At 50.9% G+C, this 16253-nt stretch overlaps 1 protein-coding gene across 5 annotated transcripts in view; it reads left to right on the forward strand.

Moving 5' to 3' along the window:
• The window catches only part of LOC137570304 (neurogenic locus notch homolog protein 2-like), a 287509-nt gene that overhangs the window by 97682 nt on the left and 173574 nt on the right, over positions 1-16253 (forward strand). For 4 of the 5 annotated variants that reach the window (XM_068278937.1, XM_068278940.1, XM_068278939.1 and 1 more), the window contains exon 4: positions 1222-1368. In XM_068278937.1, the coding sequence (XP_068135038.1) occupies positions 1222-1368 (147 nt within the window). Of the gene's footprint in view, positions 1-1221; positions 1369-1888; positions 2003-16253 lie in introns of those variants that run through there. The other variant, XM_068278942.1, reaches the window with a different exon arrangement.

Genomic DNA, 16253 nt, shown 5'->3' on the forward strand with positions numbered 1-16253 from the left:
GCGGGGCATTGCTGACTTATTGACTGGCTGCAGGTAAATTCAAGGCTAGCGACAAGGAGACTGTCGCTAGCCTGGCGCTTTTTCAGGGGGGCACAGCAGACCACGGGGGGCCTAGAGGTGGCAATAGCAGGATCCAGAGGCACGTCATTATGCACAGGACATGCCTCTATAGTCTCTTAACCAGTTCACCCCCTAGCGGTTTTTACCCTAACGGACCAGAGCAATTTTCACCTGTCAGTGCTCCTCCCTTTTATTCCCTAATAACTTTATTACTACTTATCACAAGAAAATTATCTATACCTCATTTTTTTCGCCACCAATTAGGCTTTCTGTGGGTAGTACATTTTGCTAAGAATTTTTTTTATTCTAAATGAGTTTTAATGGGAAAAATACAAAAATAATGGAAAAAAAATCATTTCTTCTCAGTTTTCAGCCCTTATAGTTTTAAAATTAAACATTCTCCTTTGGATAAAATCAACACATTTTATTTACCCAGTTGTCCCGATTATTAAACAGTTTAAATTATGTCCCTATCACAATGTACGGCGACAATATATTATTTTAAAGTATAGGTGTTATTTTTCTGTTTTTTTTTCTTTTTTGTTCTGGCCATAATTACAAGCCCCTATGTACTAAATTAAAATTAATTTTCCCTAATAAAATATAGATTAAAAAAAGCTGAGTACCTAAGGCAACTATTTATTGATTTATTTTAAGCTTATTTTTTTTTTTACAAGTGTTTTTCTTTTTTTGGAGGGGGGGGGGGGGGAGGGTTGGAAGTGTAATTTTATTAATAATGTGTATGTACCTGTATAAGTATGTGTTTGTGTGTGTAATATACTTTTTGGCCACAAGATGGCGCTAGTGAACACTCCCGTTATAGGAAGTGATCACTTTTTTTTTTTTTTACACTTTATTTAACTGTAACAGTTTCCTGTTTTGTGAATGGAGGTGGCCGCTGTTCGCGGTTACGTCCATTCACTCCAGGCATTGCGATTGGGTAGAGGACCGTTCGGTAAATGGTTAAGATTTCAAATACCCGCCTCAGGTTCTCTTTAAGACTTGAACTCTGTTGCATGTTCTGATATCGTGCACCTTGTTGTCTGTCTTCCTGTTTATCTATTGTTCATTGCTAACTAATGTGTTGTCAATTTATGAATATAATAATAATAATAATGTGTATTCTCTCTGTGTACAGCTGACAGTGACGCCTCTGTTTAGTTTCAGGGGAAAAGCCTGGAATCTGCCCCAGACCTCCTCCTATGTGTATGCCGATGCCTCCCTTTCACTGTGACTCGGACCAGGATTGTGACGGGGCAATGAAATGCTGCAAAGATGGCTGTAACCCGGGCTGCAGGGAACCCATCAGTAAGTGACAGCTGTGACTGGACATCACTGGGGCAATGACTGGGCCTGGAGGGAATCACCAGTGACACTATACTGCCTCTGCTGGTGATTGGGGCCATAGGCAGTATAAATGCTATAAATCTTAAACTCCTAATAAATAAAGACCACGAGACACTCCGAATGTTGGAAAGAAAAGGCCGTGTTAATTAAGATAAGATATAATCAGGATTTTTAACAAAAGACCCCCAACCTAGCTGTGAAAGCTTTTCTCCATACATAAAGCATGACTAAAAAGTTGATCACGACAAAATGTTATTTATTTATTATTATTATTATTATTATTATTATTTTTTTTTTATATGGGAAACTGCTCCAGATTTACTGCAGGTAAATAGGCTGCACTCCCCTCTTTATATACCCTGAATTAGCCCCATCTGACCTTTTTCAGCCAATCAACTGAATTTGACAGTTGATTTTTCCCTAACTGCCACCCTAACCCCAATTGCATTAGCACTTAGTGTGACGCCGTCGACAGTGGCGTAGCTTTGGAGCTGTGGGCCCCGATGCACGTTTTACATGGGCCCCCCCAAGCACTCTATACATAACAATTTATACGGCGCACCAAAACCTGCCAAGGACAACTACAGTGTCAGAGGTGCAAGAAGGGGATGGGGAACAGCTTGTTAATGATTACCACTATTCAAAGCATCTATAGAAGTGATTATTACCAGCACAGGACCAATAGAGAGCTAATACTGCATTTGAGGGAGGGCCCCTTGGGGTCCCTCTGGCCCAAGGGCCCCGATGCGGTCGCTACCGCTGCAACCCCTATTGCTACGCCCCTGGCCGTCGATATGACCTATCGAATGCGTCATGGAGTTACGAACGCCAGTTCTTCGCAAACCAACCAAACTGACAGTTTTTGGTTTAAATACACTTTTTTTCCCTTCGCCAAAGGGCTGGAGAAATCTTTTCATGGTCAGTTAATTAGCCTCCTGTGAAAAGATTCTCTGCCAGCACAGGGGACCCCCTGAGGTGTTTATGACCTCATCCATCAGGTGAAGGGTAGATATCAGTTGACAGAAGCTCATAAAGTGTAGCTTTCTCCAGCCTGATCGGCCCCAGTCTCAGCATGAGATCTGACACCTCGGCTGCTCCCTGAGCTTCAAAAGACTTCTGACCTTAGGAAAACCTGCTGTGACCTCAGGAATCCCAATATTCATATGTTCTCCATATTTCCTTCATAATTCCTGGCATAGCAGACCTCCCTGGCCATGAAATCTGCACAGGTTATGGGACTCCACAGGGCGCTGGTTCTGACAGGTTTCTGGACCAATCGGACTGCCAGATCTAGCGTAAGACTGTTTTAAAATAACCCTCTAATACCCCAGGGGTCTGATCCCCCAAGTTTGGTATCAACGTTCTTGGTAAATTCTGACAAACCTAAAAATGTTATTAGATTTAACATAACTTGTACGGTTTGCAGATGAGCACACTTATCATGATTCAGGTAAATTCTTGCCTCTATGAGAGGGGCAGAGACCTCCTGTTCCAAAGAGGTGTGTGATCCACGCCCCCTAACCCCTCCTTGCTGGAGTAGGGGCTATAACCACACAGAGCCCAGAAAGCTCTGAGTCCTTTACCTTCAATCTGATGCCTAGTAACATCCTGGCAGCCCGCAGGGACACGGGCCAAAACCTCCATCTTTGAACTTTCTAACAGCGGCCTGTTGGCCGCATGGCAACCGCCATTTTGGGACTCTCGCCAAAGACTTGCGATTGCCGCATGGACCACCAATAACTGTATTTAAACTGTATATTCAGACATTCTGTTTCTCTTCCTCTCTTCTCTCTGTCCAATCAATCTGTTCTAAAATAAGCTGTGTGTATGTAGTTTAGAAATAAACTAACGATTTTATCGTTCAGTTGTGTGCCTTTTCTGGTCATCTGATTGCTGCTATAACGAATCTGCCCTCTGAAGAGTCAGTCATACTACCGCATTGTTTTATGATTTGCTTATAAATTGTTGATTTGCTAGCTAGGTTGCAAATAACCGTTTCTTCCTTCTAGGATTAGCTAGTACCAGATTTCCTGTGCGAAATCCATAACTTTTGTTTCTCGATTGTAAATACAATTCGAGATTGCATCATATAGGGACCCAGTAACCTTTCTTTAACGTCACATTGCTCACAGTCTTTAAGCCGTCGGAAGTGACTATTCCCCGAACGGTGACTTGAGCGTGTTGAACGTGATTGGGCTGGCTACCGTATTATGATAGCGTTGGGGTCTCTTCGCCCTAGTTGGAGACTGTCTGCTCCATTCATTCAATCAGACAGTGGTGGCAGTTTACCCGATTTCCAGCGCAAAATCGATATTTTTAGTTTACAGATTGTATATACAATCAAAATTGTACATGAATGGGCACCTCCAACCAATCTTAACCGTTTACTACGCACACAGTGAATTTGCCTCCAGCAGTCTCTAGTGCAAGAGACCTGCATGGCAAAAGTGGCCTAGTAATACGGGATTGGTGGATGTTTGTCCCATTACATATTGTTGGCAGCTGCGCGACCAATCTTTATTGTCAGTCTGTTCACCGTACTTCCTGCGTATGCTAACGGGAGCAGATTAGACGGGATTGGCACGCTCTGTCGCCTTTTTCTTTCTTCCCTCTGACGATCCAGCAACCGGTCTCGTTGTCCGTCTGCACCCGTACTTCCTGCGTACGCTAACGGGAGCAGATCTCGACGGGATCGCGGGGCTGGATTGTCACATTGGTGGGCAGTGGTGGTGATAGCACACCCCAAAACCAGGCATAGCCAGCTTTTGGGAAATCAGAGCGCAAAGATCTGACAAACTCAGTCTTTGCAACCAGAATAATAAGACAGTGGTCGCTAAGTATCCTGTCTTGCAGAACCGAAGTTCTGGGCACAAAACGGTACACATTGATAGCGAATAGATTGGTCTACATTTCCTAACTTTTCTTTGCTATACCCTACTCTTTCTTGTACTCTTCTCTTCTGAATGTCTGATTCAGTTCTGGATTACCAGAATTGGGCTGTCTCTGACTTGCGAACACTGTGCGAGTCGCGCGGCATCACCGCTTGGAACCGCAACCGTACACAGCTGCTCCAAGCCTTGACGGAGAGGAACGGCCAGGCGATGGAAGTTTCCGATTCCCTACAGGAAGCCTCGCCACCCCCTCGTACACAGTCACCCAGCACCATGAGCTCTGTGAGTGCTGACGTTGCTGCTTCAGCTCCGGGTGATGTGGATACCCAGGATCATGCCTTGCTCCCAGCTTCGGCTAACCTACAGCCAGGAACAAGCAGCTCTGGACTGAACTTTACTGCTTTGGGCCATATGAGCCAGCAGTTGTTACCAGGACTGACCGGAGCAGATTTGCGTTTATACTTGGAGTCAAAAAGAGAGGAGCGCCAGTTCCAGGAGCGACAGCAGCAATTCCAGGTTGAGCAAGAGGAGCAGCGGCACCGGCATGCCCTAGAACTTGCCCAGGCGAGACCAGCTTCTCCTAACCCTCCTGCTGCAGGAGGCACGCCTCTACCTGCAATCCCTAAAGCCAAGTTTCCTGTTATGGAGAAAAACGGGGACATTGACTTGTATCTACGCTCGTTTGAAAGAGCATGCCGCCAGTTCCGCATCCCTGAGGCTCAGTGGGCACTCCACTTGACACCGCAGCTCACTGGTAAAGCCTTGGATGCTTTTGCGGAGCTACCCACAGACCAGGACAGCGACTACCAGGCTATCAAGAAGGCCATTCTCGCTAAGTTCCAGCTCACGCCGGAGGTCTACCGGAAGAAATTCCGCCTGATCCAGAAAGGATCCGCAGACTCTCACGCAGACGTGTATAGCTGTTTAACCTCCTTGGCGGTTACCCCGTGTGTGACACGGGGTAAGCCGCCGGAGGGTGCCGCTCAGGCCCTGCTGGGCCGATTTACTTAATTTTTTTTTTGCTGGACGCAGCTAGCACTTTGCTAGCTGCGCCAGCACCCCGATCGCCGCCGCCGCGCGCCCGATCGCCGCTATCCGGTACGGCGCGCGGCCCCCCCCCCCAGACCCCGAGCGCTGCCTGGCCAATCAGTGCCAGGCAGCGCCGAGGGGTGGATCGGGTCTCCCAATGACGTCCCGACGTCGCTGACATCGGTGACGTCATCCCGCCCCGTCGCCATGGCGACGGGGGAAGCCCTCCAGGAAATCCCGTTCTTTGAACGGGATTTCCTGATCGCCTATCGCCGGAGGCGATCGGCGGGGCTGGGGGGATGCCGCTGAGCAGCGGCTATCATGTAGCGAGCCCTCGGCTCGCTACATGATAAAAAAAAACAAAAATTAAAAAAAAACTGTTGCGCTTCCCCCTGGCGGTATTTTTCATACCGCCAAGGGGGTTAAGCACCACGCTGCATCAATGGCTCCAAGTCCTTGAAAACAAGACTTATGATGCTATTGTGGATTTGATGCTCCACGACCAGTTCCTTGCTGTCTGCGCTACAGACGTGAGACAGTTTGTGTTGGAGCGAAAGCCTAAGTCCGCGAAAGAAGCCATTGAGCTGGCCGGCATGTATGTCGCGACTTGGGTACCGGACACTCGCAAGCCTGCGGTACCAGACTCTCGCAAAACCCTGGTACCTGACAGCCGCAAACCTCCAGCCCCTGACAAGGACAGAGCTATGTCCCAGAACTGGGGAGAAAGCAGGCCCGCTGGCCCTGCGAACCGGGAGTGGGCCAAGCCCTGGTGCGAGCGCTGTCAACGGCCTGGCCACACCAAGCAAACTTGCTACGCAGGCAAGCCAGCCCAGCAACCTAGCCAGGCGGCTAGCACCGCAGTGACATCAAGGCGTAGAGGGGCCAACCCATCCGCACCTGCTTAGTCTACTGCACTGCTGGTTGGAGGATCAGAGGTACACCGCATCTCCCAGAACCACCAGCCTGTCACGGTGAACGGCCAGACTGTCGTCGGACTTCGAGACACCGGCGCAGATGTCACTCTTGTCCGCTCACATCTTGTTTCGGAAGAGGATATTCTCCCAGGAAAGTACCTCACACTGACAGGCATCGGGGGTACTCGAACCAATGTGGTCCAAGCCCAAGTCACCATCGATTGGGGTGTGGGGTGTCAAAAGCGAGTGGTTGGGGTTCTAGATGATCTTCCCGTGGCCACAGTGCTTGGCACTGATTTGGGCACACTTGTTTGCCACTATGAATACCCTGCGGACCCGCAGGTGACCCAAGCCGGACTCCCTGACAACCAGGTACTGTACCAACCTTTAGGAAAACAGGGTGAGGGGAACCCTTTACCTGCTATTTCTGCCATACCGACCGCATCTAGGCACGAGGTATCAGACTTAAATGTACAAGCAACTGAATGTCTTTTTACTATGCCTGTACCTATCACTGTTGACCCAGATGCATGTGCCCATGTCAATAATTGTGATATGCCTGATTCTGTCTCTGTTCTGGCTATTACACGTGCTATGGCCAGCCACCCGAACTCAGAGCCGACAGCAGGGACCCCCTCTGGCTGCTCTGACCTTCAGGCGGATGACAATCAAGAAAAGGAAATCGTGTCATACAATCCTAATGTTTGTGATGCTGATGGTACAACTCAGCTGGCGGATACTCCCAGTGTCGCCAGTAACCTGGGCTCAGGTGATGCGGGAGAGGCAGTCCCAACTGTCCCTCCAATAACCTCTGACCCCAGCAGTGAGGGTAACTCTCTGCAGCTGACTTCTTACATCACCGGTCAGCTGGAGGAGACCGGTGGCACTGCCTTCGTGCAGGCCTTGAGGAGTGATCCCAGTCTGGAACCGCTTAGGGCCCGAGCCGGCCAGCCTCCAGATGAGAGCACTCCGTACAAAGTATACTGGGAAAACGATAGACTGTACTGCGAACCGGTGCAGCCTATCACAGGTGATGCGGGTGGGAACACCCGCCAGCTGATAGTCCCTAAGGAATTTCGTGCGCAGGTACTCCGCATAGCTCATGACATTCCCTTAGCCGGACATTTGGGTACCAAAAAGACCCAAACCCGTGTGCAGAACCATTTTTTCTGGCCCGCGATGGGGAAGGACATAGCCAAATACTGCCGATCATGTTCCACTTGCCAGAGGGTTAAGAAGGCCGGGGGCACCCGCAAAGTTCCTTTGCAGCCACTTCCTGTCATCACTGAGCCCTTCCAGAGGGTGGCAGTGGATATAATTGGGCCCCTACCCATTCCTAGCACCTCTGGCAAGCGCTACATTCTAACAGTTGTGGACTACGCCACCCGTTATCCTGAGGTGGTAGCACTGTCTTCTCTTAGGTCTGCCACTGTAGCAGATGCCTTAATCGGGGTCTTCTCACGAGTGGGGTTTCCCGCCGAAATGATCTCCGATCAGGGCTCCTGCTTCATGTCGGAGCTAATGGAAGCCCTCTGTGAGCGAATGCAAATCAGGCACACCACTTCCAGTCCCTATCACCCTCAAACCAACGATTTGTGTGAGCGATTCAATGGAATGTTGAAACAAATGCTGGCAACCTTCGTAGAATCGCAGGGGAAGGACTGGGAGAGGCACTTGCCTCATTTGCTGTTCGCCTACCGAGAAGTGCCACAGGAGTCCACTGGGTTTTCGCCTTTTCAGCTCCTCTATGGCCGAGACGTCCGAGGGCCATTAAAACTGATCCGGGAGACTTGGGAGGGGAAAGATGACCCCTCGGAAGTCTCCGTGGTGGAGTATGTCCTAAAATTTCGGGACAAAATGGAGTCCCTTGTCGCCCTCATGACGGAAAATCTGTCCAGGGCACAGGCCAAACAAAAGGCCTGGTATGACCAGCTTGCTAGGGATCGGTCATACAAGGTCGACCAGAAGGTTTACGCCCTACTCCCTGTCAGGCACAACAAATTACAGGCCGCATGGGAGGGGCCGTACACTATTCTGAAACAGGTAAACCCAGTCACCTACCTAGTAGGCCTGGGAGGTAAACGACAGAAACTGTTCCACGTGAACATGTTAAAAGCACATGAGGAGCGAGAGCAATATGTGATGGCAGTGTGTAGCCAGCTAGAGCCAGAAGAGCCAGATCCCTTGATAGACCTGTTAGCAGATTTACGAGAAGTGGCGGAGGATTGGGACATCAACCCCCACCTCTCGTACCCACAGCGATGCCAGCTCACCGCCCTCCTGAGTGCGCACAGCGCCACCTTCTCAGGACTCCCTGGCCAAACCAACCTAGCGGCTCACCGAGTTGACACAGGGACCCACACGCCCCTACGGCAGGGCCCCTATCGCACCTCACCAGAAGTACAAGCCAAGATAAAGCGAGAGGTTGAGGAGATGCTGCAACTGGGGGTCATCCAGAAATCCGCTAGCCCATGGGCCGCCCCGGTTGTCTTAGTCCCCAAAAAGGACAAGACGACCCGGTTCTGTGTTGACTATCGGAGACTGAATGACATCGCCACAACGGATGCATACCCCATGCCACGAATCGATGAATTGCTGGATCAGCTGGCTTCCGCCAGCTATCTGACAATCATGGATTTGAGCCGTGGATACTGGCAAATTCCGCTTGCGCCCGAGGCGAGAGTGAAATCTGCATTCATCACCCCTTTTGGGCTCTATGAGTTTACTCGTATGCCCTTCGGGATGAAGAATGCGCCAGCCACCTTTCAGCGGGCCATGAACGAACTGCTGGAAGGAATGCAAGGTTACGCAGTAGCCTACCTCGATGACATCGCTGTATTCAGCCCCACCTGGGAAGAGCACCTTGACCATTTGTCACAGGTACTGGGAAGACTGTCCGCTGCCAATCTGACCGTTAAGCCCAACAAATGTCAGATTGCCATGACTGAGGTTCACTACCTAGGGCACAGAGTGGGCAGTCAGACCCTGAAACCCCAGATAGGGAAGGTCGACGCCATTGTGGCATGGCCTCAACCTACCAACAAAAAACAAATCCAAGCTTTTCTGGGAACAGCGGGGTACTATAGGAAGTTTGTTCCATCCTATAGTGCTTTGGCTAAACCACTGACTGACACAACAGGTAAAAAACAACCCAACAAGGTCACGTGGAACCCAGCACTAGAGCAGGCATTTCGGGCCTTGAAGAAGGCGCTGGCTAGCGCTCCTGTCCTCCAAGCTCCCGACTGCTCCCGCCCATTCCTTGTTCAAACGGACGCCTCCGACCACGGTCTGGGCGCCGTACTTAGCCAGGTAGATGCAACCGGGAATGAGCATCCTGTCCTATACCTGAGCAGGAAGCTACTTCCTAGGGAGGCCGCCTACTCCACAACCGAGAAGGAGTGCTTAGCGATAGTGTGGGCCCTCCAAAAGTTGCAATCGTACCTATATGGGCGATCCTTTACGGTCATCACCGACCACAACCCCCTCAGCTGGCTGAAGCGGACTGCTGGTACCAACGGGAAACTCCTCCGCTGGAGCTTAGCTCTCCAACAGTACGATTTCACCATCCAGCACAAACCGGGAATCCGGCATCAGAATGCCGATGGGCTTTCCCGCTGTAATGAGCCCAAGTAGCAAGTTGGTATTGCTTCAGTCAAGGTCCTGCTAACCGATCCTTCCCCAATCTTGTAAAGGGGGGAGATGTGACGCCGTCGATATGACCTATCGAATGCGTCATGGAGTTACGAACGCCAGTTCTTCGCAAACCAACCAAACTGACAGTTTTTGGTTTAAATACACTTTTTTTCCCTTCGCCAAAGGGCTGGAGAAATCTTTTCATGGTCAGTTAATTAGCCTCCTGTGAAAAGATTCTCTGCCAGCACAGGGGACCCCCTGAGGTGTTTATGACCTCATCCATCAGGTGAAGGGTAGATATCAGTTGACAGAAGCTCATAAAGTATAGATTTCTCCAGCCTGATCGGCCCCAGTCTCAGCATGAGATCTGACACCTCGGCTGCTCCCTGAGCTTCAAAAGACTTCTGACCTTAGGAAAACCTGCTGTGACCTCAGGAATCCCAATATTCATATGTTCTCCATATTTCCTTCATAATTCCTGGCATAGCAGACCTCCCTGGCCATGAAATCTGCACAGGTTATGGGACAGCACAGGGCGCTGGTTCTGACAGGTTTCCGGACCAATCGGACTGCCAGATCTAGCGTAAGACTGTTTTAAAATAACCCTCTAATACCCCAGGGGTCTGATCCCCTAAGTTTGGTATCAACGTTCTTGGTAAATTCTGACAAACCTAAAAATGTTATTAGATTTAACATAACTTGTACGGTTTGCAGATGAGCACACTTATCATGATTCAGGTAAATTCTTGCCTCTATGAGAGGGGCAGAGACCCCCTGTTCCAAAGAGGTGTGTGATCCACGCCCCCTAACCCCTCCTTGCTGGAGTAGGGGCTATAACCACACAGAGCCCAGAAAGCTCTGAGTCCTTTACCTTCAATCTGATGCCTAGTAACATCCTGGCAGCCCGCAGGGACACGGGCCAAAACCTCCATCTTTGAACTTTCTAACAAAGGCCTGTTGGCCGCATGGCAACCGCCATTTTGGGACTCTCGCCAAAGACTTGCGATTGCCGCATGGACTACCAATAACGGTATTTAAACTGTATATTCAGACATTCTGTTTCTCTTCCTCTCTTCTCTCTGTCCAATCAATCTGTTCTAAAATAAGCTGTGTGTATGTAGTTTAGAAATAAACTAACGATTTTATCGTTCAGTCTTGTGCCTGTTCTGGTCATCTGATTGCTGCTATAACGAATCTGCCCTCTGAAGAGTCAGTCATACTACCGCATTGTTTTATGATTTGCTTATAAATTGTTGATTTGCTAGCTAGGTTGCAAATAACCGTTTCTTCCTTCTAGGATTAGCTAGTACCAGATTTCCTGTGCGAAATCGATAACTTTCGTTTCTCGATTGTAAATACAATTCGAGATTGCATCATATAGGGACCCAGTAACCTTTCTTTAACGTCACATTGCTCACAGTCTTTAAGCCGTCGGAAGTGACTATTCCCCAAACGGTGACTGGAGCGTGTTGAACGTGATTGGGCTGGCTACCGTATTATGATAGCGTTGGGGTCTCTTCGCCCTAGTTGGAGACTGTCTGCTCCATTCATCCAATCAGACAGTGGTGGCAGTGTATTTACCCGATTTCCAGCGCGAAATCGATATTTTTAGTTTACAGATTGTATATACAATCAAAATTGTACATGTATGGGCACCTCCAACCAATCTTAACTGTTTACTACGCACACAGTGAATTTGCCTCCAGCAGTCTCTAGTGCATGAGACCTGCATGGCAACAGTGGCCTAGTAATACGGGATTGGTGGATGTTTGTCCCATTACATATTGTTGGCAGCTGCGCGACCAATCTTTATTGTCAGTCTGTTCACCGTACTTCCTGCGTATGCTAACGGGAGCAGATTAGACGGGATTGGCACGCTCTGTCGCCCTTTTCTTTCTTCCCTCTGACGATCCAGCAACCGGTCTCGTTGTCCGTCTGCGCCCGTACTTCCTGCGTACGCTAACGGGAGCAGATCTCGACGGGATCGCGGGGCTGGATTGTCACACTTAGATCTAAACCAATCAAATTAAAGCCTACACTCCCATATGAAAACAACCTATCCCCTATTAACTGCCACAGGCCCTACCTTCATTACATTACGGCTTAATCTCGCTGAGTCATATAAGATCTTACCCTGGGGTTGGCTGTATGTTTAGTGCTGCTTATTGCTTCAGCTTTGCAGAGATAGAGGCAGCACCCACCATGTATGTTGAAGTGCTCTGATCCTTGTTAGAGATGGCCCAAACCTCCAGTTTTCGGTTCCCCCAGCCCACCACCACCAGCCAGGCCTGAGCTGCCCTGGGGCCACCAGCCCACCACCACCAGCCAGGCCTGAGGCCTTCAGCCCACCACCAGCCAGGCCTGAGCTGCCCTGGGGCCCCCAGCCCACCACCACCAACCAGGCCTGAGCAGCCCTGGGGGCCCCCAGCCCACCACCACCAGCCAGGCCTGAGTCTGAAGCCTTCCGCCCAGCCCACCACCAGCCAGGCCTGAGCTGCCCTGGGGCCCCCAGCCCACCACCACCAACCAGTTCTGAGCTGCCCTGGGGGCCCACAGCCCACCACCACCAGCCAGGCCTCAGCCTGAAGCCTTCTGCCCAGCCCAACACCAGCCAGGCCTGAGCTGCCCTGGGGCCCTAAGCCCACCAGCCAGGCCTGAGGCCTTCAGCCCACCACCAGCCAGGCCTGAGCTGCCCTGGGGCCCCCCGCCCACCACCACCAGCCAGGCCTCAGTCTGAAGCCTTCCGCCCAGCCCACCACCAGCCAGGCCTGAGCTGCCCTGGGGCCCCCAGCCCACCACCACCAGCCAGGCCTGAGGCCTTCAGCCCACCACCAGCCAGGCCTGAGCTGCCCTGGGGCCCCCAGCCCACCACCACCAACCAGGCCTGAGCAGCCCTGGTGGCCCCCAACCCACCACCACCAGCCAGGCCTGAGCCTGAAGCCTTCCGCCCAGCCCACCACCAGCCAGGCCTGAGCTGCCCTGGGGCCCCCAGCCCACCACCACCAACCAGGTCTGAGCTGCCCTGGGGGCCCCCAGCCCACCACCACCAGCCAGGCCTCAGCCTGAAGCCTTCTGCCCAGCCCAACACCAGCCAGGCCTGAGCTGCCCTGGGGGCCCCAGCCCACCACCACCAGCCAGGCCTGAGGCCTTCAGCCCAATACCAGCCAGGCCTGAGCTGCCCTGGGGCCCCCCGCCCACCACCACCAGCCAGGCCTCAGTCTGAAGCCTTCCGCCCAGCCCACCACCAGCCAGGCCTGAGCTGCCCTGGGGCCCCCAGCCCACCACCACCAGCCTGACTACATATACTGGGGACAGCTATACACCTGGCTACATATACTGGGGACATCTATACATCTGGCTACCTATACTGGGGACACTGGCTGTCTGTCATTATGTGCATTTACTGGTGAAAGGCTTTCTGTCTGTCATTATGTACATTAACTGGTGAAACACTGTCTCTCATTACATGCATTTACTGGTGAAAGGCTGTCTGTCATTACGTGCATTTACTGGTGAAACGCTGTGTAACGGTCTTGTGTCGTAGCTCAGATGTCTGATTATATGGTGATTTGCAGAATCACCAATAATACAGACGCTATAACCTGATTATGGGTGATCTGCAGAATCACCAATAATACTAGTATAGCAGACAAGGAGCAGAGTGTGTAGTGATTTGATGCAACCGTAACTTAATAGTTTAATGAGACCTCACCAGAGGGGCTGGTGAGGTATAAACAGTACACTGACCGTGCACTAAAGTATAACCTCCAGCAAGCTGGAGAAACAATACTGAAGAGGCTGAATCTCCCGAGGAGCGGGTGATTCAGAATATACTGCAGGCCAATGAACACCCGAGGTGCGGGTGAGTCAGACTGTACTGCAGCCTAAGAGACACAATAATACTACAATGACAGGTTACCTAACGAGCAGGTAATTAAGGCTGAACTCTAGCCTAGTAGAACTGCTTTCACCAGCGGAGCTGGCGTAGTAACATCTCACCAGTGGCGAGGGCCCACTGGTGAGTAGAATGGTCAGGCAGGCAAGGTTCGGCAACAGAGAGGTACGTATAGGTACAGGATCGTGAGACAAGAGAGTAATCGGTAATCAGGCAGAGGTTCAGCAACAGGTAGGCAGATAAGCGAAAGTACAGGATCAGAAAGCAGGATCAGAGTCAGATAATAGCCAATAGTCATACACAGGAGATCAATACAGTAAACAATATCCTAGTCTAGGTGTGAAATCCTTAGCATCAACACCAGGGAACTAATCTAAGGTCTGAGCGCTAACACGCAAGTATTCACGACAACAGACACCAGCAGAATGAAGCCCGAAGGCTTAAGAAGCAGAGGAGACCCCACTGGCACGCCCCTCCTGGATCAGCCAATCCTGGGCGCCGTGGGACTCCTCTGACGTCAGCCGACCAGCAGGTCAGCTGACGCCTCTCCTCCCAGAATAAAGGTCCTGTCTGTGTGCGCGCGCGCAAGACAGCGACCCTGCGAGCAGGGGAAAGCCCCGTCCTCGGCGTCCTACACGCCGAGAAGACGGGCAGGGGCATGGAGGCGGCTACGGCGGCGGAACTGTTCGCCACAGCCGACGTCCCCCAGACCACCTCCGCCGGAGGAACGAGCAGCGACATGGAGGCAGCTGCAGCGGCGGTGCCGCTCGCCGCAGCTGCCATTATATTCATTACACGCTGTCTCTTATTTGCATTTACTGGTGAAACGCTGTCTCTCATTACATGCATTTACTGGTGAAAGGCTGTCTGTCATTACGTGCATTTACTGGTGAAAAGCTGTCTCTTATGTGCATTTACTGGTGAAACGCTGTCTCTCATTACATGCATTTACTGGTGAAAGGCTGTCTGTCATTACGTGCATTTCCTGGTGAAACGCTGTCTCTCATTACATGCATTTACTGGTGAAAGGCTGTCTGTCATTAAGTGCATTTACTGGTAAAACGCTGTCTCTCATTCCATGCATTTACTGGTGAAAGGCTGTCTCTCATTACATGCATTTACTGGTAAAACGCTGTCTCTCATTCCATGCATTTACTGGTGAAAGGCTGTCTCTCATTACATGCATTTACTGGTGAAAGGCTGTCTCTCATTACCTGCATTTACTGGTGAAACGCTGTCTCTCATTCTGTGCATTTACTGGGGAAACGCTGTCTCTCATTCCATGCATTTACTAGGGAAACGCTGTCTGTCATTATGTGCATTTAGCTCATATTTTTTTTTCATGTAACTACATTAGCTGGTACAACTACATCAGTTAGCTCCACCCACATGACGTCATGACCATGCCCGTTTTTCACAGCGGTGCGCTTCGTGCGCCGCAAATTCCCCCCGTGAGCCCCGCCTGCCAACCCTTGTGCCCCCTTTGAGCCCCTAAAAAATCTGAAGCAGGAGCCGCCACTGAGTCTGGGGAAGAGGAGTCAGAGGAGGAAGGTGGCTTTGAGGAGGAGGAGATGAAGGAACAAACCGCAGCAGGCGTCGCAGGGGGCTTGTGCTGCTCACCTTTTGTTTACCCGAGGTATTGTTCACAATGAAACAATGACCTATATGAGTGATTTGGGGGCCCACCCAAGATAATAAGGTCGTTGCTTCATTGTAGACAGACCGCATTCGATCAGATGGACAGCCACTGTTGTTCTGTCATTGAGCTACCACAGCCCGGCGACCATATGGGCTTGAATACCGCCATCACCTACACTCTCGCAAACGTGCGCACCAGCACGGCCATTACTACACGAACCTTGCCGACGAGAGGACTGGCATTTAATGTCCTGGGAATGTCAACTAATGACAACCCTTTGCGGTTGTTTGCGGCGTGCATTAAACAATGAGTTTAGTCTGTCAGTGTGAAGCAGTACACTACTTACAGTTCCTGATCCATGTATACACACGCAAGATGTTTTCAAGAACTTTAGGCCTCCAATTTAGGAATGCAATGTGATTTCTGCCCTATAGGGTGTGAGGAAACACGGAAAAGCCGCCGCGTGTGCCAAGAGCTAGGCGGCTGACTCCGCGTCCTACGCGGCGGTTTGCACGCGTCTGGTGGTGTGGTGGAACGCGGAAAAGCCGCCGCATGTCCTGATAGCAAAGCGGCTGTTTGCATGCAGCAGCATGTGCTTGGTGTGGCTGGGTCTGTTAGTGCATCTAGGCAGATGGAGAGCTATGCACGCGCGGGCCTGAATTCAGGATCTTTATACCAGCAGAGGAAGTGTCAGCTGATCAGGAAGGTCAGCTGATTCCTGCTGGACTCATGATTGGCTGAATGGTTCGGGCGGGGCAGCAGAGTCCAGCAACTATATATTCTGCTGCTAAGTCAGTTGCTGGTTGCCTGTCGTTGCAATCACATACGTGGGAGCACTCAGACCT

The sequence above is a fragment of the Hyperolius riggenbachi genome, chromosome 4, assembly GCF_040937935.1.
Source record: "Hyperolius riggenbachi isolate aHypRig1 chromosome 4, aHypRig1.pri, whole genome shotgun sequence".
Classification (NCBI taxonomy): Eukaryota; Metazoa; Chordata; class Amphibia; order Anura; family Hyperoliidae; genus Hyperolius; species Hyperolius riggenbachi.